General features: G+C 37.5%; 1 protein-coding gene across 1 annotated transcript in view; it reads right to left on the minus strand.

Annotated features, from left to right (window-relative positions):
- Positions 1 to 3871: 3871 nt before the first annotated feature.
- Positions 3872 to 23983, minus strand: part of LOC128109495 (amine oxidase [flavin-containing] A) — a 65017-nt gene continuing 44905 nt past the window's right edge. Inside the window, exons 6-15 of the mRNA XM_052736683.1 lie at positions 21173 to 21314; positions 18642 to 18791; positions 17848 to 18007; positions 16944 to 17040; positions 12524 to 12577; positions 9397 to 9454; positions 7965 to 8062; positions 7037 to 7148; positions 6109 to 6171; positions 3872 to 5921 (exon numbers count right to left, since the gene is read on the minus strand). Coding sequence (XP_052592643.1) covers positions 5775 to 5921; positions 6109 to 6171; positions 7037 to 7148; positions 7965 to 8062; positions 9397 to 9454; positions 12524 to 12577; positions 16944 to 17040; positions 17848 to 18007; positions 18642 to 18791; positions 21173 to 21314 — 1081 coding nt within the window. The 3' untranslated portion in view covers positions 3872 to 5774. The remainder of the gene's footprint in view (positions 5922 to 6108; positions 6172 to 7036; positions 7149 to 7964; positions 8063 to 9396; positions 9455 to 12523; positions 12578 to 16943; positions 17041 to 17847; positions 18008 to 18641; positions 18792 to 21172; positions 21315 to 23983) is intronic.

Here is a 23983-nt window from a genome sequence, read left to right on the forward strand (position 1 = left end):
TCTAGGTTAAGGCAGCATTTGATGATTTTTTTTCTCCTTTGACCGTTCTATCCCACTTCTCTTACTATCCATGAATTTTCCTTCTTGCCTATTATTCAGACAGACACAACAGAGTCTGAGAAACAAGCAGTTCTAACAGAATAAAATCGTCCTCAAAGAATAGGGCAGAGAAAGGGCTATGACTACTAGGTATAAACATTTAGGTCCACTCCATAACTGAAAAGAAAAGAAGCCATCACAGGTAGGTACAGATGACACCTCTTGTTTTTTGCTAAGGCCAATGGTCCTGAATGCTTGAGAATTCCCATCGGAAATGAACAGTATTTGGCCAGTAGATGGCACTCTCTTAAAACAAATTTACTCAGCAGCACAGGACCTGGGTGATAAGGAGTCACTGCCAATGAAGATGAGTTTTTAAAAAAGAAGAAAAAAGGACACGAAGTTGGGGAGTATGGAGGTAGGAGTATAATGGGAGGTATTAGGAGGAGGGGGGATGAATATGAATATTTTGTATAAAGTCTTGAAGATCTCCAAAGGCAGGAAGGGGTCGTGAAGAGAGGGGATGTGGGTAAAAGACTGGTGCATTGGGCTGTTAACAGGACAAATGGAATCTAACACTTACTGATGTTTCTTGTGATGAGACATGTCATCTCTTTTTCACTCTTTATCTTCTGCAGACTCTTTACTGACTTGGTGCATCTGGTGATGTTTTTGGAGCCTTGAGACTACATCCTAAGAACCTCTCCTTAAATCTCTCTTACCCTCCATTTATAGGACCCTGTGCCTTTCTATAATAGAATTGAACAGAACCCCAGTTAATAGATTACTTGGTGTCTCTAATCACATGTGTACTCCATGAGGCAGGTTATGTCTGATTCACTACTGAATCCCATAGTGGCTACCTAGCACATAGGTGTTAAGTGATTTTAAGAAATCCAAGGTCATGACTGCTCACAATTGTGGTGATATTTTATTTATGCTCTAACAAATAAAGCTTGCCGGGAGATCAGAGGAAAAAGCCAGCCACTATATTAAACATAGAGGCCAGTCAGTGGTAGCACACGCCTTTAATCCTAGCATTGGGAAGCAGAGATTCATCTGGATCTCTGTGAGTTCAAGGTCACACTGGGAACACAGCCAGTCCGTGGCACACACCTTTAATCCCAGCACTAGTTAACCATAGAGGTCTGGAGGTCCTAATAACCTCTCCTTAAATCTAGGACAGGAAGAGAGAGAGCTGGGCGGAGAGAGGAAATAAGATGGCAGGGCACAAAAAGGTATATAAGGCATGGGTATACAGGAAGAAGCTCTCTGGAGGCTGAGGAGTTGGTAAGGTGAGGTTGGCTGTGGCTTGTTGTATCCCTCTGATCTTTCAGCTTATACCCGAATATCTGGTTCCAGGTTTGTTTTTTTTTTTATTAGTAAGACTGTTTAGCAATTCGTGTTACACACAATTTAAGAAGTGCTTCTGCTTCTATTTTAAAAGGTTGATGGAAAATATGCTGAGGCTTTGCCTGCTCACAACTACAGTGAAACCTGCAAAGTAAGCATTCTGAGTGGCTGCCAAGGAGCATTTTAATAACAAATAATTCCACATTGTTTCTATAGACCTGTTAGGGTTCTCATTGGTGTGCTGTTCTGTGGAGAATCTCCTATTCTCCCCTCATCCTCAACCAGCACTCCTTTCCCCCAGTACACACCCATGCCATACCACTCCATTCTTCCCGACTTCATTCATGGACTTCAGTGGTTCATGGGAAATATCTGAGGCTTATTATTAGGAAAAACTGGCTCATACAGAGGTGTGACTGTAAAGGAGTTTAAGTCAGTGTACATAATGATTACACATGAATTAAGGGAGGTCTAGAAGTACTCTCTATCTCATATTTTTACATGAGGCTTCCAAAGCTACCTTCTGTAACTTGATTCCAGTTGAAATCAATCAATTTGATTTAAACAAAAGCAACAGTTATCACTTTGTGGCCTGCCTTATCTTAGGACTGTGAAGAGAATGGCCTTGGCCAGAGGATACAAAAGCCTTGAGTTAGAGAAAACACTGTTGCTGTTATTTAGTGCCTTTCTTTGTTTTCTAGAGGAAAGAGAAACTGTTGCTGTTACATAGTGCCTTCCTTTATTTTCATCCTCTTTCCAAGGTCTCACCAAGTTCTTCTGTTTAGGGACTGTTCATGGATTTTTCTGTGTACTGCGAACAGTAGTTTTAAATTTAACCCATTTCACGTTGCTCTCCTGTTTACTGGAGTTGTATCAGTCAGCACAGATGAAAAGTGGTGGTTTCTACAGAATAGTGAGAATCCTCCCCACCTCTGTCCCACATGGTATGGTATATGGCACCACTCTTGTCAGCCATGACATGGAGATATGGATATGGATATATAGGCAGGACATATGAATGGAGTGTGTGTGTGTGTGTGTGTGTGTGTGTGTGTGTGTGTGTGTGTGTGAGAGAGAGAGAGAGAGAGAGAGAGAGAGAGAGAGAGAGAGAGAGACTAGGGCTAGCACTAAAGAGGGCTTTTGCTGTCTTCTGTCTTTTTGCCCTTTTTGCCCCCTCTTTTATCTATCTTAGTAATTTCATTCAGTGGTTATTGGTATTGTGTGAGAACAAAAGGCATCCAAAAACAATTTGGCATTCAAATGATATAATATAGATTTCTTTTTTTTTTTAATGAGGGACTTGAGAATAATTTGTTCATGTGAACCAAATCTTCAGAAGCACTTTTAATTTTCTATGACCGGCAGTCATCAAAAGGAATTTGTACCTTTCAGAGTGACACACAACTCATATGTCATCTAATCTTTACTTCTCAGGCTTGCTATTCATTTTTAGCTGACTATTAAAGACAACTATTTGTAAGCATATATGTATCCCTTTAATTTTTGTTAGTAATGTGTAGGTAGGGTTCTCCTTTAACTCATTTTCAGGATTCCTTCCAAACTTTTCTTTTTCCTTTATAAAAAATAAAAGTCGAAATAAAACCTTCTTTTTAATAGGGATAAGTTCAGACAGATAGTGCCACTCTATACAACCAAAGTTCAAGTCCACAATAGCTTATATAAGACAAGGCCATTTTCTATGTTGTGCAGAACTAGACACTGTCCTGCGTCCTGGATCCCCCAGCTGCCAGGATAGAGGCTGATCCCAGTTTCTTATAAGGGCCTGAAAATCACAGTTACAGTTTCTCATTCAGAATTGTTCCTGGACCTGCCTCTTCTGTGGACACACTCCCTTCCAGAGAGTAGCTGATAGAAGGACAAAGAGCCTAGATCTTGCCTTGATGGAGGCAGCTCAACAATCTTCCCAGCTTCCCAATAGAATGTCCTGAGTCCTCAGTTGCAATTGCACTGCAGGCTGACTCTTCCCCTGCACAATCCTGCCCCTTAGGATGCTGTCTCCAGTAACTTTTTGCTTTGACTCAGCATCTCAGTCTGTTCCTAGAAAACCCAAAAAGTGATAAATGAAATAGTACTAGAAACGGAACGCATCAATCACATAATGCTATAATGAAGAGAATCCCGAGAAGACATCTAGCATAAGATCATCTTTCCACAGATGGGGAAACTGAGGCAGAGAACCCAAGTGATCTGTTCAAGGCATCATAAGCTAATTAGGAAAGAATCTACAACTTGTTGTAGAATCCACAATTGTGGCCCAGCCAGACAAAACATAGTATTATAGCATTTGATCTATTCCCGGGCAACCTTCATAACTTGAAGACGAAACCCAGTGACGAGAATTTGGAGTCTCAATATCAAATGCTTTTTAGAAGTTCATCCTCTATAGACTTCTGGCTATGAGAACCCATTTTGAACCTTCTGAAAGAACTATCAGCAAAACAAAGAAGTCTATCTGAAGGAAGGTTGGCATCACATTTTATTGACAACAACAAAACCCAGTACCATACAGACAGAATCTTACTTCAGTGGCAAATCATATACAAATACATACACCTACATGTAGCACTGGGGTCAACTTTGGACATGGAACATTAGGCACCAAGTTCACAACCATCAAACAAAATATAGTTCACAGTCCTTCAGTAAAGCTTAATTTTTTCATCATAATACAAGACCATATTTAACAGCTGTGACAAAAACGTGTACTTCTTAAATCTAATTCTCATCCTAACTATGGAGAAAGGCCAACTGGCTGCAGAACTGTGAAGGGGATTATCAACCTCTTAACATGACTTTTTTTTCCTCTGTTTTAGAGAAAAGACCTATGTTATCTTTGTGGTAGACAACCTCACGTAGGGTGTTTTTCAACTCCCATTTATATGTCTAAGCACATATATACTAGAAATCATTTAATACCCTAGCCATAGCTTAATAGGATGGATATCATTAAGATGGATTAACTGGATTTTTAAGAGGCAGAAGAGGGTAAACTGCAAACTCAGATTTTCAATATTCAATAGTTCAATGCTAATAATCTGAATACTGTTAGAACCCTTGCCAGTTCAGCTGTATAAATCATTTCTCAAGGTGTGTCAGGTCTGAGTTAATCAGTAAGTTAATACACACAACTCTAACAGATTAGTGATGAGAATTTTCACTGCAGTTCAATATGAATCCAGGCAACTTCTTCTGTACTGGAGAATATCTAAGATATCACTGAATATTTTAAGTTTGTTAAAATGCTTTTGAATTGTAAGATAAAACAGGACAGAAAATCTAGATCTCTGCTCTTAGAATGGACAAAACTTTAAAGACCTCAAGCCCTCACATCAGCACCCAGAGGCTTAAGTTTGCATTTAGCATAAAGCTAGTGCAATAAACTTGGGTTGGCTGGCATGTGCTAGCAATATTTTAATTCTTCTTAAATAAAAAATATATTTTTTAAAAAAGGAAGTGTTTTGTGGTTGAAACCTTTGGAAAGTTTTTTTTTTAATTGACAGTTTTTCAAATGGGAAAGAGAAGAGATAGGCACCATTCCAGGCCCACAATACTTGTATGATCGAGAACTCAGTCTGGATATATAAAATCATTCAGTTTAATGTCTGCTATAAAACCTAATAATTAAAACAAGTAATGTTATCAGATTGAGCCCTAATTTCATTTCTGTATTTGACTGTCTCAATAAATAACATAGAGAAAATTTCCTGTGTCCTTTGGTACTTGAGAGAAAATGGCATGCTAATATTTAGCCATATTGAAGACACAGGTAGGCTTAGAGATCTAATTCTATGATCAGACAGCCAGGGACCACAGGGAAAAATGCTACTTTGCTTAAATCAGCACAGAATGTTATTGACAAGGGCTAATTCGTGTTTAGATACAGTCCAGAAAAGGAAGTGCCTATTGTAGTTTGTCTCACATGGAACTACTCAGTGAGGACACCTAAGGAACATTTCAGCCACCACTTTACTCTGCACATCTGAGTAGCTATGCAAAAGTTACAGTAAGTCAAGTGTTTTATTTCTGAAACCATCAACTATTTTGCATTAAAGGCAAGAAAAATAACCCAGAAATTATTCCTCACAAGTACTTCCCCTTTTTGAAATTAAACATTCATAGGATAAAATTTAATCAACCAAAATGAATTAGTCTAATAAACAGGATGAAACTTGGTCTTACTATAATTAGCTAAGTGATTCTTGGGATTGTTATCACTTTACAAAGACTAAGATTAAACTGAAGAGGGTTAAATCAAGTGCACTTAAATGGCCCAATGGCATGGACTGTAATTCATCCACATTTTTCTTTTAATGGTGATGGTGCTAAGGATGATCAAGCAGGAGGTCCAAAGGTGAAAAAGTTCAGGACTGTGGCAGCAGTTTAAACTTGCACAATACAAAACAAAGAAGAGCCACAGAGGTGGAAAAACCAGTGATCTTTAGTAGACCAGGCACGGAAGGCAGGTTCCTCTCCAAGAAGGTGTGGGTAATTTCAAATGCTGGAACATCCTAGATGAATAAACACAGATCATTAACAGAAATTCTGCACAGCTAGAAGAAACAAAGTCTATCTGTAATAATGTGCATTTCTATCCCCAAGACAGTTGCATCTATAATAAAAGCAAAGGCTGAAAGAAGGAAAATGCAATTTTTATGTACTGTAGTTTGTCTATAGAGATGGAATAGGCAAACTTACCTTGGAGTCAGGCTCTTGAACCCATATGTCTTTCTTGGCAACCTTTCCTAGAGCATTCAAGACCTGAAAGAAAAGTGACTATGGCATTATAATGTGACATTATATACTTCTGACAGATTCAAAGTCATATTAAACATTGATAAACCCACAGGTGGATGTCAAAGAAATGTATACACAGACTATCAGTGTCAAGAAACAGATGGATGAATGAATAAAGAAAATTGTTATTCACATACAATGGAACATTATTCAGCTTTAAATAAGAATGAAATGTTATCATTGTGACAACATGGATGAGCTTAGAGGACAACACAACCTTAAATGAAATCTGCCATGCCTAAAAATACGAATAGTACATGCTATCCATTACATGCAGAAGCCAAATAAGTGGATCATATAAGAGTAGAAAAAAGAACAGAGGCCACTAGAAGCTAAGAAAAGCAACAGGGAATAAGGCTACTGAGAGTGGATAACAGGTACCAAAACATAATTCAAATGGGAAGAATAAATTCTAACATTCTATAACAATATAGGGTCACTAAAGATAATTAGAATTTACTATATAGTTCCAAAGAGCTAGGGAAAAGGATTTTGAATGTTTCAAAGAAATGATACATGTTTGATATGAAGGAGATGCTAATTATCTTGATTTGATCATTGTATATTATTCATAGGCATCAAAATATCACTGTGTATCCTACAAATATGAACTGTGTCAATGAAATAGCCCAAGTACCCAGTTTCTTATTGTATATCCATATAAACATAAAACAAAGAACCAGAAAGAGCAGATGACAAAAATGCTGCCACTGGGCTAGGCTCACTGATAGCCCATACCTCTCATGCATGCCTTCAATTCAATTCACAGTACTGCTTCCCGAGATGCAATTACATCTGAAAATGAGTGCACCTTCGATTCCTCCCTTACCTCTCTAGCTGCTCGTTCTCCAGCTTGGACTGCTCCTTCCATGTAGCCACTCCACTGTGTTGCTGTCTCTGTGCCTGCAAAGTAAATCCTGCCTACTGGCTGGCGAATCACCCTTCAAGGAAATAAAGAGGTCACACAGAGTTAAATAGGAAGGTGCTGAGGGGAAATGAGCCAATAACTTACTGCCTTCATCTAGTCCACAAAAGGAAGGGAAACCAAACAAGGAGAAAACACACATGAATCTCAGCCCAAAGTAAAAGGCTATCTTTGTTTCTTGTACCCGTGCACAAGGATCTAAACTATCAAGCCTGGGAGAAGTAGACTGTAAGTTTATTCTTCACTAAAGGTAATAATGACTTATTTTCAGTCAGTCTGTGAGAACATGTGGGTTACAGTTCTCCTATGTGGTATCTCTTGAAACTGAGCAAGTGATTCTAAATCCTATGCCTATAAGGCAAAGAAATAAAAATGTATATGAATCACGGTGTTTCTAAGTAAAGGTAGACTCCCAGGCCATGTAGATCTCATCTCCTCCCAACTCAGATGTATACACCAAGAACTCTTCCCTCTGAAGAACAATATCTGATACTCCTCTGTTGACAAGACAGACATGTTGGACAAATATATCCATTGTCCTGTGAGTGGGTAGCCCGGTGAAAATAAATGTTGAGGAAAGCTCCAAAGGCTTCCCAAAGGACAATGTAGTTGTCTTTATCTCATAAGTGCTGTTGACATCTGCAATCCTGCATAGTACTCTGCTACAGCTCTATGTGTTAACATCCACTTCTCTGGGGGCATCCATCAAGTTATAAGCTATTTATCTGGGATTTACGAATAAGAATATTGCTTAGTCCTACAATTCTTATTGAACACAGCTTATTTAAATGTGTGCCAGCCTATATGAGTTAGTGCAGTGATTGGGTAGTACCTTCCATACTGGGTCATGATACCGGGAGGGAAGTAGGCTGTGTAGCAGCCCCCGGAGTACTGTTCCTCACACCAGTTCTTCTCTTCATAATGGACTGGCTGTAGTTCAATGGGGAGAAAATTACAAAAGAAAATAAAAGTGTAACTGTTACCTATCAACAGTGAAGGCTCTTACGTATTTTACATTAACAAAAAGTTTATATTTAAAGCATAAAGTAGGGATGGAACTCAGTGGTATGTATGTGCAAGGGCCTGAGTTTGAGCCCCAGCACAATGAAAATGAATAAGAAAATTAGAGAGAAAGGGAAAGGGGAGAGAAGTAGGAGGGGAGGGAGAGGGAAAGAAATCAGTCTGGGGATGAAGCTGAATGGTAGAGCACTTTCCTAGCATGCACAAGACACCAAGTTTAGTTCTCAGCATTGCAAGAAAAAAAGAGTACATTGTAAAATAAAGGCACTGATCTTCTTAACCTCTTGCCTAAGGGGGTCAAGATATAGCCCAATACTTGGTAGCGAGGACACTCTCATTCAGGCAAATTCTAAAGGTTAGAGCTAAGTCTTCAGGAAACACTACTAACAATCAGTTTTTGGAAAGGTCTTCTCCAAACTCTGGAGTGTCTAAGACAGTGGACTTTTCTTTCCAATCCACCCAGGTATCACTAACAATGGCAGGCTAGGAGGGAGCAAGTAGAAAACGAGCACAAAGTATTTTTTCAGAATCCCTTCCCTAAGCTGGAAAAGTACATGATAAAAATACTGCTCAAAGGAAGCAATTAAGATGAAAGTGCTCCTTGGAGAATATGAAAGAGCCTTCCATGACTTCCCTGTCACATTCTAAATGTTTATTATATGCACAGTTTAAACAACAATCCACAGAAAAAGTCTTCAGCTATTGGTGGACTCTTCAGAAACCATTTCCTTCTTATTGCTTTCAGAAGCAGTATAAAAAACCCTAGGAGTGCCAGATGAGGTATGAATTGAGTCTCCATGTGGAGAAATGAATTAGTACGTTTTTGACCTGGGCAAACATTAAGACCGGTGTGTCAAATATATATCACAGTGCCTTTGGCAACACATGATGACGTATCTGGGGTTTTATTTTACAGCAAGCACTTGACAATGATAGAAGCACAGGATCTCTGTTCTGCAGACCAATCTCAATAATCCATGACATAATGATTATGGCTCCAAGTCTCTTACTACAATTGTATGCCTATTATGCAGTGAACATTTAAAAAGTCCAAAGTAATGCCATATCACAAGTTCCATGTACCTGACACTAGTTTTTAATGCCTTTGGATTGCTGAAATTTATCTCTAAATTAAACACACCCATTTCTATTCTCTGCTTAAGACTTACAAGAAACCAGAACTTGCTTTAATTTACCACTCTGAACCAACAGAGCAAAGCCTGTTAGAAACTGGGGGTTCTTACATGTAAAGCTTCTTCAGATCCCAGAACTTTGGCATAGAGCTCACAGATTTTCGTCTTCCTATAGAGAAGAGCAAAGACATGTTACATAAATAATAACTGATGGGCATGGAATTAATGCATTAAGTTCTAGGGTACTTGATAATGACTCCCTTGAAGAAAAATGAAACTTAATAGCCTTCTGTAACTATAAAACAAATAGTCAATTAATCCCTGAACTTGGCTTATATGCCTCAGTGGATTTCTGTATGCTGATTAACATCATATGTCTCAACACAGTAATTTGAGGAATCAACAGAATCTTCCTTTTTTTAAAAGACAAGGTCTCACTAAGCCTGCAACTTGCTATACAGATGAGGGTGGTTTCAAACTTGCAGTGATCCCCTTGCCTCAGCGTCCTGAGACCTGGGATTATAGGTATATTCTACCATGCCTGGCTAATCTCTTCTTAAAAGAAAATACAATTTAAACTCACAACTATTCCTGGTGAATTTTTTAAAAACATAATTTACTAAATTTACCCATCTTACATTATAAATTAATGGCTCTATCTCAAGTATTGAATTTATAGTAGTCACATTTACGCTTTTCAGTTTTTATATAGTTTAAACATGTGAAAATGTCTCTGAAATATTTGTTAAAGGCTAATGAACAATCAGAAAATAATTTTTATGAAAATGAATCAAAAGATGTAATTTAAATCCATAAAACAAGCATTAAGACCAGATGAGAGAAATGGTTAAGAATATGTATATGTGAGTGCACACATACATGCAAAAGTCAAGCTTACTAGTAATAAAGAAAACAAATGTAAAAATATAGAAGTTTACATTGCCAATTGCATTAGAAAATATTTTTAAAACATAACCCCAATTTTTCTAAATAGTGTGGAACACAGTGTAAGCTTATTGCTCTTGATATCATTATTTTTACACCACTGATACAACTCTTAGAACTTCTATCATATAAGCACAGACGGTTAAGTTTAGAAGAGGAGGTAGAATTTTAAATGCTACTTATTGCTATACTGTTTCTATGCAAAGTTTTAAAGGAGACAAATGTCATTCATGAATGATGTCACATAATGTAAAGTGGATATGTCAATTCTAGGACAGTTAGAAAATGCTTGATTAAATCCTTAACATACAGGAAGAAGTCTTAAGACTACTGCTTACTTGCTTTCTCTGTCTAATCTAAATTCTCCATTCAAGAGATGAAGCTGAAGTTCAGTGAGCTGCAGATTCCTTTACTACCATTCAGCTAAGTAATGGGAAGGTAAACCTTTACTATTGTGAGCATTCTGCCCATAGTAGACGCTCAATATGTGTTGAGTCAAATTCTATGCTCAGTCCAGTATGGTATCCTCTTTTCTATGCCACAAAGAGATAGCAGATTCTCACTTTATGAGTGATTATAGGCAGTAATTCAGACATTCGGAGTCAATTAAAAATATTGCCAAGTCAAGTAAGAATATTGCCAATCAGTATTCTAAAAGCTTGATGTATTTAACTTATTTTCTTGACTATAATAAAATCTTTACTAAAGTAGAGCTAAATTTAAAAATCAACTTTCATTGTAATTAACTTTTAATCATAAATAATAAAAACATAATAAAATATCATTTACTGTATATTATTAAATGAGCCAAAGACAAGTTTGCACAAACACACCAGAGAATTATCTTTTCCATTCCTTTCCCTCATTAAAATTAAAACTTTTGAGAACACATATGGAAGACAATGATGTTATACCAAAAAAGTTTTTATGTGTGTGTGACAGGGATGGAACGCTGGACTTCACATACAAAAAACATGTGCTTTACCACTGAGCTACATTCTCCACTCAGGATAATGCATTTAGATTAGTTTGGCTTAAAAATTAATAGAATATATTTTAAATTGCAGGCAAACAAGGTCACCATGCAAATCATTTTGTAGTTGTGTCTATCCACTGGCTTATAAATCTGTCTCTTCATCATAATCACTTGAGCAGGTGGTTAAATACAAATTCTCAGTCTCTACTTCAGACCTATGGAATCATATTCTATAAGCCTCAAGAAATTAGACTTTCTACTTTCCAAATACCTTTTGGGAAAGTTGGACACAGTTTTGAAAACCACTGCTCTCATCACTGATATATTCAGTAAAGGTTTTGTCATACAAGAACTTTACAGTTCCGCCAGTATGTGGAATCATAACCAAATGTCTACCTCCAGTCTGGTATTTATTTTATTATTAATAGAAAGGAAAGGCAGGAAATCCAAAAGAAAATGTCAAGCTTAGTGTGGTATAATGAAAAAAAAAATATGGATGTGTTATCTGCTACTCTTGACTTTGTCACATGTCAATGACTATGATTTGAATGAATGTGACCCTCCAAAATTCCCATGTTAGGGTTAGTAGGATGGTTCAGTGGGTACACATGCTTGCTATGTAATCCTGATGACTTGCGTTCAATCCCTGGAACACATTTCAAGGTAGAAGAGAACTGATGCCACAAAATTGTTCTCTGTTCTCCACTCGTGTTATGGCATGCATGAGTCTACACACACACATGCACACGCACATGCACACACATCATGCTAAGTTTTTTCCTAGTTAGAGCTTTATCACCAAGGTGACAGTATTCAGAAGTGGGGGGTGGTGCTTTTAAGAAAAGTGGTTAAGCCATGAGTGCTCTATATAGCCTAAGTGTTCTGGTTACCTCCAATTATCTCATAAGAAAACCTACCTCTTAACCACATAAAATGAACACAAATATGTAAAAGTAAATTAATGCATGCATACAGACATTGACTTGACCAAGGAGAACATAGCAAAGTATTTAAAAATTGGTTTGTGCCTAATGGTGGTGGCACATGCCTTTAATCCCAGCACTCGAGAGACAGAGCCAAGCGGATCTCTTTGAGTTAGAGGCCAGCCTGGTCTACAGAGTGAGATCCAGGACAGGCACTAAAACTACACAGAGAAACTCTGTCTCAAAAAAAACGAAAAAAAAAATAAGTTGGTTTGTTGAGGTTGAGAATATTTGTAAAATATTGTGCTTTTCTTGCTGCTGTTCTACTATTATTTGTACAACAAACAGAATGTAAAGGCAACTCTTATTGATTTATCAGATATAAATTGTTTACCTTATTTCTTTAGTTAGCTTAGCAAGTCGATCAGCTTTCCGAGCAAGTATGAAGCTGGAGAAGGAAGCCACATTTGAATGGTTATTGTCACAATAAATGCACACCATTACCTACTCAGCATTAATGAACTCTCCCAACCCTCCCCTTCTCCTATAGCAAATGTCATCCTGTCTTTAGGCTCCCTCTGTATCTAAAACTCTGATAGGCTGTGAGCTCCCAAATAACAGGTAATCTCTCACTCAATATTTTACTTCTAAAATTTAACAACATATTTGATATTATAGGGAATTAGTCATTGAACATATTAAAATTGCATTATATAATTTTCCTGATAATGACACTCAATAAAAGCTAGACAATTATTAATACGTGCCTACCATAAATGCCATGGCACACCCCTCACTCCCTGCCCAAATGCTCTTCAGAACCAGTAATTGGTGCCCTTAGCTCACAGATAAATCCTTCCCCAGCAATTATACTCACTAGCAGATAACTCCCTGGGTCAATATCCTGCCCTTCCTAAGAGGCAATTGACACCCAATGATTAAGTTGGCCCATTCCCTTGTCTAAGTTTGGGACAACTGTGAAAGGTCATTCCAGCTTCCAGATTTCCATGGGATGGCTGAGATCTTGGTTTGGACAATACCGACATTCAACTCTCTAGCTGGTCCTGATTCCTTCCCTCCCACAAAGGCAGAAGTCCCTAAAGTTTACCCCAATAAATCTCCTGTACCCATACCTCTATTTCTAAGTGAGCTTCCTTGGGATCTGATTAAATAGAGCCTCTCAATAAAATAACTCAGTAAAACTCAACTATAATCTATCTGGCTCCTTTAGTCAAATAGATTCTATTTATTATGTCAATAATACTAACTGCACATACATTTTAAAGAATTTAATTGTGAGATGAAATCCTTACTTAAACTATTAATAGAAACAGATATCTTACAAAATCCAAGGGAAGAGTAGAGACATAGCTCAGTGGTAAAGCACTTGATTAGTATGCAGAAAGTTCTGTATTTATTATCTAGTCCCCACTACCAATCTAAAGCAACTGAAGTGTGATGAAACTATTTCTTCATTAAAAATGGTTAAAAATTGTATTTATTTTGTTCTAGAGAGATCCAATAGATAGATAGATCAAGGCTGAAAGGGGATATTTCCTTTTCTCCTCACTCTCAATAAAAGTGTTCATCAATTTGACTGGCAACTCTTTTAGGGTTGTTATTAGAGAATGTTCTGAGAAGCAAAGATACAAAGTATGTTAACACAGGATGGAATTTCAGAGAAAGTTGCATGTTATTTGAATAAAAGGACTAGCAAGAGGGGTGCTGGAGGATGGGGATGGAGAATGGAAGAGGAGTATCTGAAAAAACAAAGTATGCATGGAAATGCTACAATGAAATCCATTATTTGTGTCTTAATATTTAAAAATGAATGAATTAAAAATAATACTCGAACTATTCAACTTTATGGGATATAATCATAATTCTGCTTGAGTTAGCACTCCTAGTTTTGGCTCAAAATTAATGGTTTTGGTTATATTTTAGGTTTATGCAACAATCAGTAAGTTTAGACTTGTATACTATTTTAAAGAAAATTACCAAGATCTGATGAAAAATACAATTATTAGTCAGCTGATTCAGTATGGCTTTGACCTCAAAGACAGTACTGTTTATTTCTGTCAAATCTCAAGTTAGGAATACAACAATCACTTTAACTATGGACAAATATTGTTCAATTTTCTTTAGCCGTTTACTGTGGAAATCAAATATGCTGGGGTTGCACTGGAGACATTTAATAGTTCTAAAGTTCAATTTCTAAAAGGTGGTGATTATTACAAACACAGAGCTGGTTAATTACCACCTCTGTTTTTGACTCTTAGGGCCAAATGCAAAGAACAAAGTGGAGGTGATATATCTACAAGGTTTTCATTATCAAAACAAAGTACAAAGTCAGATGTGGTGGCACATGCCTGTAATCCCAGCATTTAGGAAGTGGAGGCCAGAGGATCAGGAGTTAAAGGCTAGTTTCAAGTATATAGCAAGTTGAACTCCAATCTGGTTATATGAGAACCTTCCTCAAGAGGCAGGCGGGCAGGCGAGCAGAAGGAAGTAAAAAAGGAAGGAAGAAAGGAAGGAAGGAAGGAAGGAAGGAAGGAAGGAAGGAAGGAAGGAAGGGCAAACAAGGTCTGGCAGTACAGTCCTGTAATTGCAGCTACTCAGGAGTCTGAAGCAGGAAAGTTTAAAACCAGTTTTGCAACAGAGTAATTTAGTGAGACCCTATATCAAAATAAATTGCACAAAATGTAGTAAACCTTTGCATAGCATGTACCAGGGCCCTAGGTTGAATAACTAGTGCTGTACACACAAAAAAGGAGAGGGTGGAGGCTACTGCCCTAATATAACAAGAGTAGCTGGTCAACAACAGTAATGAAAGACAAAATATTTCTTCTCAACCCTCATATTGTTGAAACAATAACAACAAAAGAGATTTACAAAAGAAAAAATGAGCAAGTTTATTATCTTTTGCAGTGTTTGTCCTTTGGACGACACACTGTTAAAAGTATCCCAGAGGTAGTAAATCTGGCTTATACTACTTATGTAACGAAGAACAACACATTTTAGAAACAAAGGAAAGCAGTTTTAGGTTTATAAAGATGGGAAATCATGAGAAGGCAAACACATCGGAAGCTACTTTTGGAGGTCAGCTTGCAGATTCCTCTAGCTCTGGCTCTAAGCTAATAAAGTGCTGCTTCCAATAAAGGAGAACTTATCTCCTAACATAAGTGAGATACAGGGGAGGATAGAAAGACTCTCTACCTTTTTAAACATCTGCCCTGCATTTAGGTAAACAGAAGGCAGGCAGGGAGCTCCCTTGCATCACTATTGTTTTCAGTGATTCTTCATATTTGGAAAAAATGAAGTCTGGCCTCACATAAACAAAGTACCAGTTAAACTGGAGGAGTAAATTCTGGTGATCTACTACACAGTAGGGTAGCCATAGTTAATACTAATTTATTGTATATTTTAAAATAGCTAAACAAGATTTTCAATGTTCTTACCATAAAGAAATAACCATATGAGGTAAAGTATATGCTAACAAACCTGATTTGATCATTCTACAAAGTAGGTATGTGCTGAAACATTTTTCACGCAGATATACAACTTTTATCAATAAAACAAAATAAAACCAATAAATATATCTTTCCTAGGAATTTCCTAAATAATTTCAGCAATACTTGGAAGGGTTCCAACACATATGTTCCTGTTATAAAGCAAAGCAACCCCAGTGGAGCATAAGGCAAGAACATCAGAAGTTCTTCCACCTATAACTGAACACTCACTGACTTTCTGAAATTTGCGTCCTGATCTGCTTTTTGTTGGCTTATAGAAATGCCAAGCTGGCTAAACTACCTGGATCCTGTCTTGCTCAATGGAACTAAAAATGAAGAGGATATATTGCTTTTTTATGGTCACTATATTCTTCGTTCCTGCCTGCCTCAGGAATTTGGTGCTATTTTTTACATTACAGCCAGACAAGTAGCTATAAACCATTTTATTTATCAGTAATCCAGGCAGAGTCTGCTTCTTAGGTTCCTTGGAACAGAGGACTGCCCCTTTTCTCTTTGTAACTTTCCTAAAATGGCATGATGTTATGTTCATTGAGCTCAGTTATCTCTTCAGGAAGGAGGCCTGCATTTCCTAAAAGCAGAAACCATTAGTCTCTAAAAGTCATTTGACTGTTATTAACATGTGTTCTTTTGTTATAACGCAGCACAATAAAAGGCTTTTTATGCATGTAGGATATTTTAGAAGGACAAAGATAGGCAACTAGGAAGGCGTGTCCCTCCTTAGCATTTCCTTTGTGAGGGCCCACTTCCTTTGCTGGAGCACTAGTTCCCCAGCTGGTGGACTATCAGTGTACTTCTGAAGATAAAGGAAGCATTGATGGTGACTGATAACTGCAGTCCATCCACTTGTGACCTGGCTCATCTTATATTGATACTGATATTTGTATTCAACAAGTGTTTGGAAAGCAGATCAAGTCCAGAGACACTGTATTTGGAAGGTATTATAGGGTAAAGTTGTTCTCTTTCCAGAATGATTGTGGACATTCTGTCTCTAGGAAATGTTGACTATGATACTGTCTGTCAGGCTGCCTTTTCCACTCTATCCTTAGCATGTGAGTTTTTATAGGTGAATAGGTAAGCGAGTGCAAGTTAAAAATGGTGTCAAGTTTAGTAGTTTTCCAGTATTCTTGTGGAAAACAAAACACAAAAACAATGCTATGGATATTCTAATACATGGAAATATGATATAGTTTATATTTATCATTACTTGAGCTCAATTATAAAGGAATATCCTTTGCCAGCACCTATACCAACACAAATTAGAAACTGCTCCCAGCTCTAACTTACCCCATGATGGCAGGCAGTGACCCATCAGGTTTAGTGTCATCCAGAGTGATTGAAATTGGTGCTTCCTCATCTTCAATGATCATGCATCCACAATAGTCTTAACCAGGAGAAAATTAATTAAGGAACTGAAACCAGCATTAGAGATATACATATATATAGAGTGCATATAAACTATTTTACTAAGGAGGAAGGAAAATCTTAAACTACTAGTCTTTGCTCCAACTCTAGACCCTTTTATTTTAAAGAAACATATGACTATACAAGGACATCTATTCTTTATGTGGAAAATGGCCCACCTCTATCATTTTTCCATAAAGGGCTGTGACTCATGCATGGCAAAATGGTAAGATGGGGAAAATAGTAAAATAGCCCTGAATGTAGGAACACATGGAAAAAGAGATGGGATGTGCTGGAAGGATTCACTTCCATTCACACTAGAAGCTGTGAAAAGAATTCTGTTGAATATGAGCAAGAACCATATCTGGAAAGCCTCATTAATATTCACAATACCCTGATAAGTATTTATCACAAAGCCTTATAGCCATTTTATGCTTGGAGACTGATGCTAATAAGCTGGTGAAGTCCTGGAATAGCTGGCTTCATAGCAGCACTGTTTCCACAAGGCCCCTTGGTCTCATTCTGTTCATGAAGAGTAAGCAGCAAGATAAATGCCAGGAGCTTGACAGTGCTGGACCCATAATTGATATTCCCATTGCATGCCCATCTTTTTTCTCCCACTGTCAATAATTACTCTTGAGGCCATTTTGTGAAATTTAGAGACAGATTTACAATTTCTCTGCAAATTTAAAAACATTTGTCTTTTTCTATTCCGCATATTCTGTTCAATATCCCTAAAATGTGGTTTCTTTACTTAATAGTTGAAACACAAATAAGAGCAACCTACCCTTTTTCTTCCAGAAGGCTTCCTTGTAATACACCATGCACTTGATGACAGCCCCCATTGGAAGACGCTGAATTAACTGGTTTCTCTCAGGTGGAAGCTCTGGTTTGAAGTGGATCTTGACAGTCAAATTCGGTGGGATGGCACTAATTACATATTTACACTGAAATATAATATGCAAAATATCACCTGAAACATGAGCTGAAGCCTTTGCAAAGGGTACAAAGCATCATTTAAAAAATACCAAATCAAGTCACTGTGAAGCAACAAAATAGGCTGGTTTTGTCAACTTGACACAAACTAGAATTAGCTTGGAAAAGGGAGCCACAACTGAGGAAATGCCTCCATCAGACTGGCTTGTGGGCTTGTCTGTGGGGCATTTTCTTGATTAATGATTGATATGGGACAGCCCAGCCCACTGTGGATAGTATCAGCCCTGGGCAGGTGGTCCTCAGTAATATAAGAAAGCAACTGAACAAGTCATGGGAGCAAGCCGATTAGCAGTACACTGCATGATTCCTGCCTCTGCTCCTGCTTGAATATTTGTAGTGACTTCCCTCAATGATGAACTGGGATCAAGACCTGTAAGCCAAATAAACCCTTCCTTCCCCAAGTTGCTTTTGGTTGTGGTATTTATCACAGCAACAGAGAAGCAAACTAGGACAGTAAGTAAACCAAATCTTGAGGTAGACATATGCTAGAGTTAATTAATATGACTGATTAGAGTAGATATGATTAGAAGCTGCGAAAGGCACAAAACCTATTTACTATAAACTCCTTTGACTATAATGGGTTACCTCATAGTGTTCATGATTCAGTGTCTCTACAATGATGTTGTCATCTGTTTGGTCAATATAAGTAACAGGAGAGCTCAGCTTCACTTTATCCCCAAGGAGGTCCATCATCTTTTCACTTACTTGGCCAGCTCCACCTACAAATTTCCGTTCCTATAGGAGAAGGTAAGCAGAAAAGGAAAGTCATAAAAGGAGAATGGTAGAACATGTGCCACTAATTGATAAATCTCCAAGAAGGTAAATGCCAGACCTCTATCTTTGGCATAGCCAATTGTGGGAAGAATCATTAGGATAGGGAGAGTAAGCCAAGGTACCTCAATTATCATCCTCAGCATAGCTTCTAGCAAGGAAAAGCCATCACTACTATATAAAATCAGAGATCAGAAAAAAATGTTCTTCTATGCTGCTCTGATCAAATGCAAATAGCAAGCCTGGGAACTTCAAATTTGCATAAGTATGGTGTATGTAAGGAGCCCTGGAAAGATAAGGTAACTATGCTTATCTTAGGGGATGTGGTTTCTAACTCCCCATGGAATTACTTGCCTGAGCAGGTAAGGACATAGAAAGTATTATATTATAGACATGAGTCTAAAAGAACAAGCTCAGCATGCTATTAGGGTTAGCAATGCCCTATCAGAAATTGCCAAATCAGATCCTAGGAACCTGAATTTCAGCTTTTGAATATCTTCTTCTAAAACTAACTGTAAGTTTCATAGTCAAGGCAGAATATTGGTGGCTAAGCAACTTGTTTATTCCTTTAAATATTGCTAAGTATTTCTCTTGAGCAGCACTAAAGGATCAGAAGTTCTCTGCCCTCTGTCACCTGCAATTCTCAGCATGGATATTGTTCAAGACAAAAGGATAAGTTCTTAATACAGCATATTTGGTTACAACATAGGGAATATTTTTAGCCTTCTGTAGGAGATTTTTTGAGTGATTAGAAATGCATGTCAGAGCTGGGCAGTGGTGGCGCACGCCTTTAATCCCAGCACTCGGAGGCAGAGCCAGGCGGATCTCCGTGAGTTTGAGGCTAGCCTGGGCTACCAAATGAGTTCCAGGAAAGGTGCAAAGCTACACAGGGAAACCCTGTCTCGAAAAACCAAAAAAAAAAAGAAAGAAAGAAAGAAAGAAAGAAATGCATGTCAGTAAACTGAGGGACAGGCCACAGCTGACAATTATGATACCTCACTTATGAGTAGTCATGCAGTAACTTTTGCAACTGGTATTTAGTGAGGACATCAAAGTCTTTATAAAAATGATCATAGAATGGTTAAGACTTAAATTTATCATTTATTCTTTCTGAAGAAATTGGAATCATTTAACACTGAATCTGGTCTATGTTTCCAAATAGGTGCTTTGAAATCTAGTATAGTAGAAAAATCATGGACTAATTCTATCTGTTCACTATCTTCTCTTTTGTGTTTAGAATTTGTTGAATTATAAAAGGGTAAAGGTTAAGGTCTTTTTAACGATATTGTGATAGTTGCTTGAGATTTAAAACTAAACTCTACTTTCTAAAAGATCATATAGGGCTTGTCTAGAAGTATTCTGTCCCTTACAAATGAAGGATACAGATAACCCATGAGTTAAGATACCTCAGAAGGTAAAAAATGAGTTGAAATGAGTATCATTGAGTTTCTGTCCATAAGTACACATTTTAAAAATGCAAATGTCCTATATTAATTTGGGGACTTCTGAAGACCACCTGAGAAGACTAATAGTTTACTTTGGAGACAAAGTCTAAATTCACAAAATGCATTCAAAATTCTGAGACTCAGGTAACAGCATAAACGAGAATTTATCTGCAACAAATTAATTAACCTCATCCTACTCAGGCATAGCATTCCTAGACAAGTCATTCTCTTTGGATAAGGGATAGTTTTGCAATGAATGTCAGAGTCTAAGCAATTGGGATTTAGGATTTTGGCCTTGCTGTTAGTTTATTATGTATTTAGGCAATGAATTAAGTGGCTTCACTCATTAGTAATGGAAATGTATGGAAGCCTAAAAAATTGCAAGGGGACAGCTAAATTCTAAAATTCAAAATATAGACCTTACTATGAAAAGAGTAGACACAAATCACTTGTGTGAATTAGCAGAGTAATTTCTGTTCCACAGTAGTTAATAAGAAAGAATACCCGAGAGAAACAGGTGGGATAAAGAAGCCTATATAAAGATCAGAGATGATTTTAAGTATACTAATTTTATAAGCATGACACGTTTTTTGGAAATTAACTTATTTTTAGTAGTTTAGCTGCTTCTACATTAATAGCTTCATTTTCCAACATTTTAAAGGAAGGAACTTAATTATTAAGATATAATTCAAAATAAAACATTCAAAATTAGACATTAATTAATTCAAAATGAAACAAACACTCTTTAGCAATGAACTTTTCAGGAATAAAAAAAGGAAATGAGAAATTTTTCAGATATATTTTTAGATCATTTTATACTACTATACATGATTATAAACAATGAAGGAATTATCAAGGTATTGTTCTGGGCAACTTAGTTTTAGAACAGACAAGGTATACCTGGCCTCCATTGGTGACTGAGAATATCCGAGTGGTGCCACCACACTGCTTCACATACCACAAGAACCACAGGGCAGATACTTCATGGGGCTCAGAAGTCACATTGATGTTCACAAAAAGAGAAGCAAAATCTCTAGCAGTTCTGTTCCCAGAGTAAGAGTGGAAATCACATGTCAATGCATACAGGAGGAAGGAGAGAACCAAGACTTGAAAGTTATCCTCTAATCTCCACACATGTGACACATACATACTGTGAAATGTATGTACCAGTCACACACAAATCAATAATAGCATAATTAAAAATACATACAGAACTCAGAGGAATGCACCTTTACAAAATGTAATATAACATGAACAGAAAGTGTTTCTACTGTTTTGGAAAACAAAACAAAACTAAACAAAACCAAAAACCTCATGGTCTCAACGTTCATAGGAAAGCATTTGTTAATTTCTAAGAAAAAAGAAAAAGTTTTCTCCTGCTACTAAGAAATATGGTTAGCCCCAAATATGGTCTATCTAAAGATTCAATATCCTTGATCATTAGGCATACTTCTCACCTATTTTAAAGATTTTCCTCACTTTTCCATCTCTTCTGCCTCCACTCTGGTCCATGCTACGGCATAATCTCTTACATGGACAGAGAAAGTGGTGAACTCCATATTATCACTCTATATCACCTCTAACACCCTCTGCCATGCTAAACACAATGAGGACTTTAAAAACATTTTGGTGGCAAGCTGAGCATGGTAACAAGGTCTGTAATTTCAGCATGTAGTAGGCAGAGGAAAGAGGATAGCAAGTTAGAGGCCATGCTGGCATACATAATGAAACTTTATTTCACAAAAGCAAAAACAAGCAAAACAAGACAAAACTAAACTAAGTTTAAGAACACAAAATTAAAAAATTCTTCAATGGCCTAAAATGGAGAAACATTGCATGCAGACAATATAATAGATGCATTATAGGCTGTTCAACCTATTACTCCAATTACTCATTATACTACTTGCTCTATGTTCCAGGCATAGAGACCATTCACTTGATAAAATGTGCCAATTTCCTTCCCTTCTCAAGCCATTTCCAAAGGCCACTCCATATTTTCTCTCTGGAAAATACTATTGCCTTATATCACTCACAGGTCTGAACCTCTCCCCTTCCTCTTGGTTAATCCTGGAAGACATAATTCTTCAACATCATCTTCCTTTCTATAAGAAATTCCGAACATCCCACTTATATCTACTTTTTACTCTCTCCTATCCTAACAATATGCCATTCCTGAAAAGATGCTGCTCCAGAAAAAATCCAACCATCCTATTTCCCCATGCTTTTGTGGTCATTCTTAAAAGGTACAGTGTTTCTTGGGTCATTTCATAGGAAATACCATGTCCCCACTTAATATGTATTTTTATATCTCTCCACCTTTGGCTCTATGAATTATCCTGGAAGTTAGCATCTAACCCTATCTGTCTTTTCCTGACTCTCAAATGCTGCTATGGCTTATTCCTGGAAGATATTACTATTCCCACATTAATCTAACATCAAGCTTACCTCTAACCTTGGCCCATACCTAGAAGATAACATCTCACCCTTTCGGGCCACCTAGAACATGTTCTCCCACCACATTTATACGCCCATACTTTCCCTTCATCACTGTGGTGCATTCTGTTTGTTGTTGTTTTGGCATGTAAGTGTATAGTGTGTGTGCATATATGTTTTCACATGGACTCATCTCCAAGCACGGGGTGGGTGGCAGAGGTTGAAGCCAAGTGTCTTCCTGGATCTCTCTCCACTTCATTTTACTGAGACAGTATCTCTCAAATGAACCTGGAGCTTGCCAATTTGGCTAGTGTAGCTATCCAGCTTGCCCCAGGGATCCCGTGTCTCTGCCTCTAGAGCACAGAGATTACAGGCAGGCTTCCATGCCTGCCCAGCTTCTATGTGGATCAAAACTCTTGTTCTTACACTTGCAAAGCAAGCACTTTATTCACTGAGCCATTATCCAGCTACCTACACTTCTGATTTCTTCCAACTCATGTGGAACATTCCTGGAATACCATCCTGCCACACTACTACAGTGCTCCCTTCTCTTTCCTAAGCCTGGTTCTTTATCGGAAAATTTCACGTTTTCCCATGAGGATCATCTTTCTTTGTACTCCATGACCCTGGCTGGCATCTTGCTGAAAAATTCCATCCCTCCTCACAACTTTCACCCTTCCTATATTCCTTCCTACAATTCAGTTGATCACAGCAGAAAGATACCAATATCCCACCACTATTCACCCACTATTTCACCCCTTGTATCTATCAGTCACTCCTGTACTATATCATTCCATTCCAGCATCTACCCTTACTGAATTTCTCATAACTCATTAGCTCAAGTCCTGGAAAATACAATCTACTAAAATTATGCTACTCTCTTTGTATTCCCATCGTCCTTATAAGTAGTCCCTTCTAGAAAATATTCACCCTCCCAAATGTTCATACATCCTGCTTTCCTGTGTATCTATGGGTCATTCTTGGAAGAGATCATCCACCACAATCAGTCTCACTCTTAGTTTCAATAGTACTATGTCATCCACAATCTGCTCTCCAATTGTCCTTTGCCCCTATGAATTATTCCTAGAATATATCCCATCATGATACACAATTTTTGCATCTATTCTCATTCCTGGAAGATGCCATCCAACCTTCTTCTCCATGCTGTCCTAGTGGTTCATTCCTGGAAGATACCATTTCACCCAACAACATCCAACCTACCCTATCTTACTCAAGCCCTTAAGGGTGGCTGCTAGATGACATAATAAATTTTTCTTC

Source organism: Peromyscus californicus, unplaced genomic scaffold, assembly GCF_007827085.1.
Source record: "Peromyscus californicus insignis strain IS unplaced genomic scaffold, ASM782708v3 Scaffold_10__1_contigs__length_136768540, whole genome shotgun sequence".
NCBI classification, from domain to species: Eukaryota; Metazoa; Chordata; class Mammalia; order Rodentia; family Cricetidae; genus Peromyscus; species Peromyscus californicus.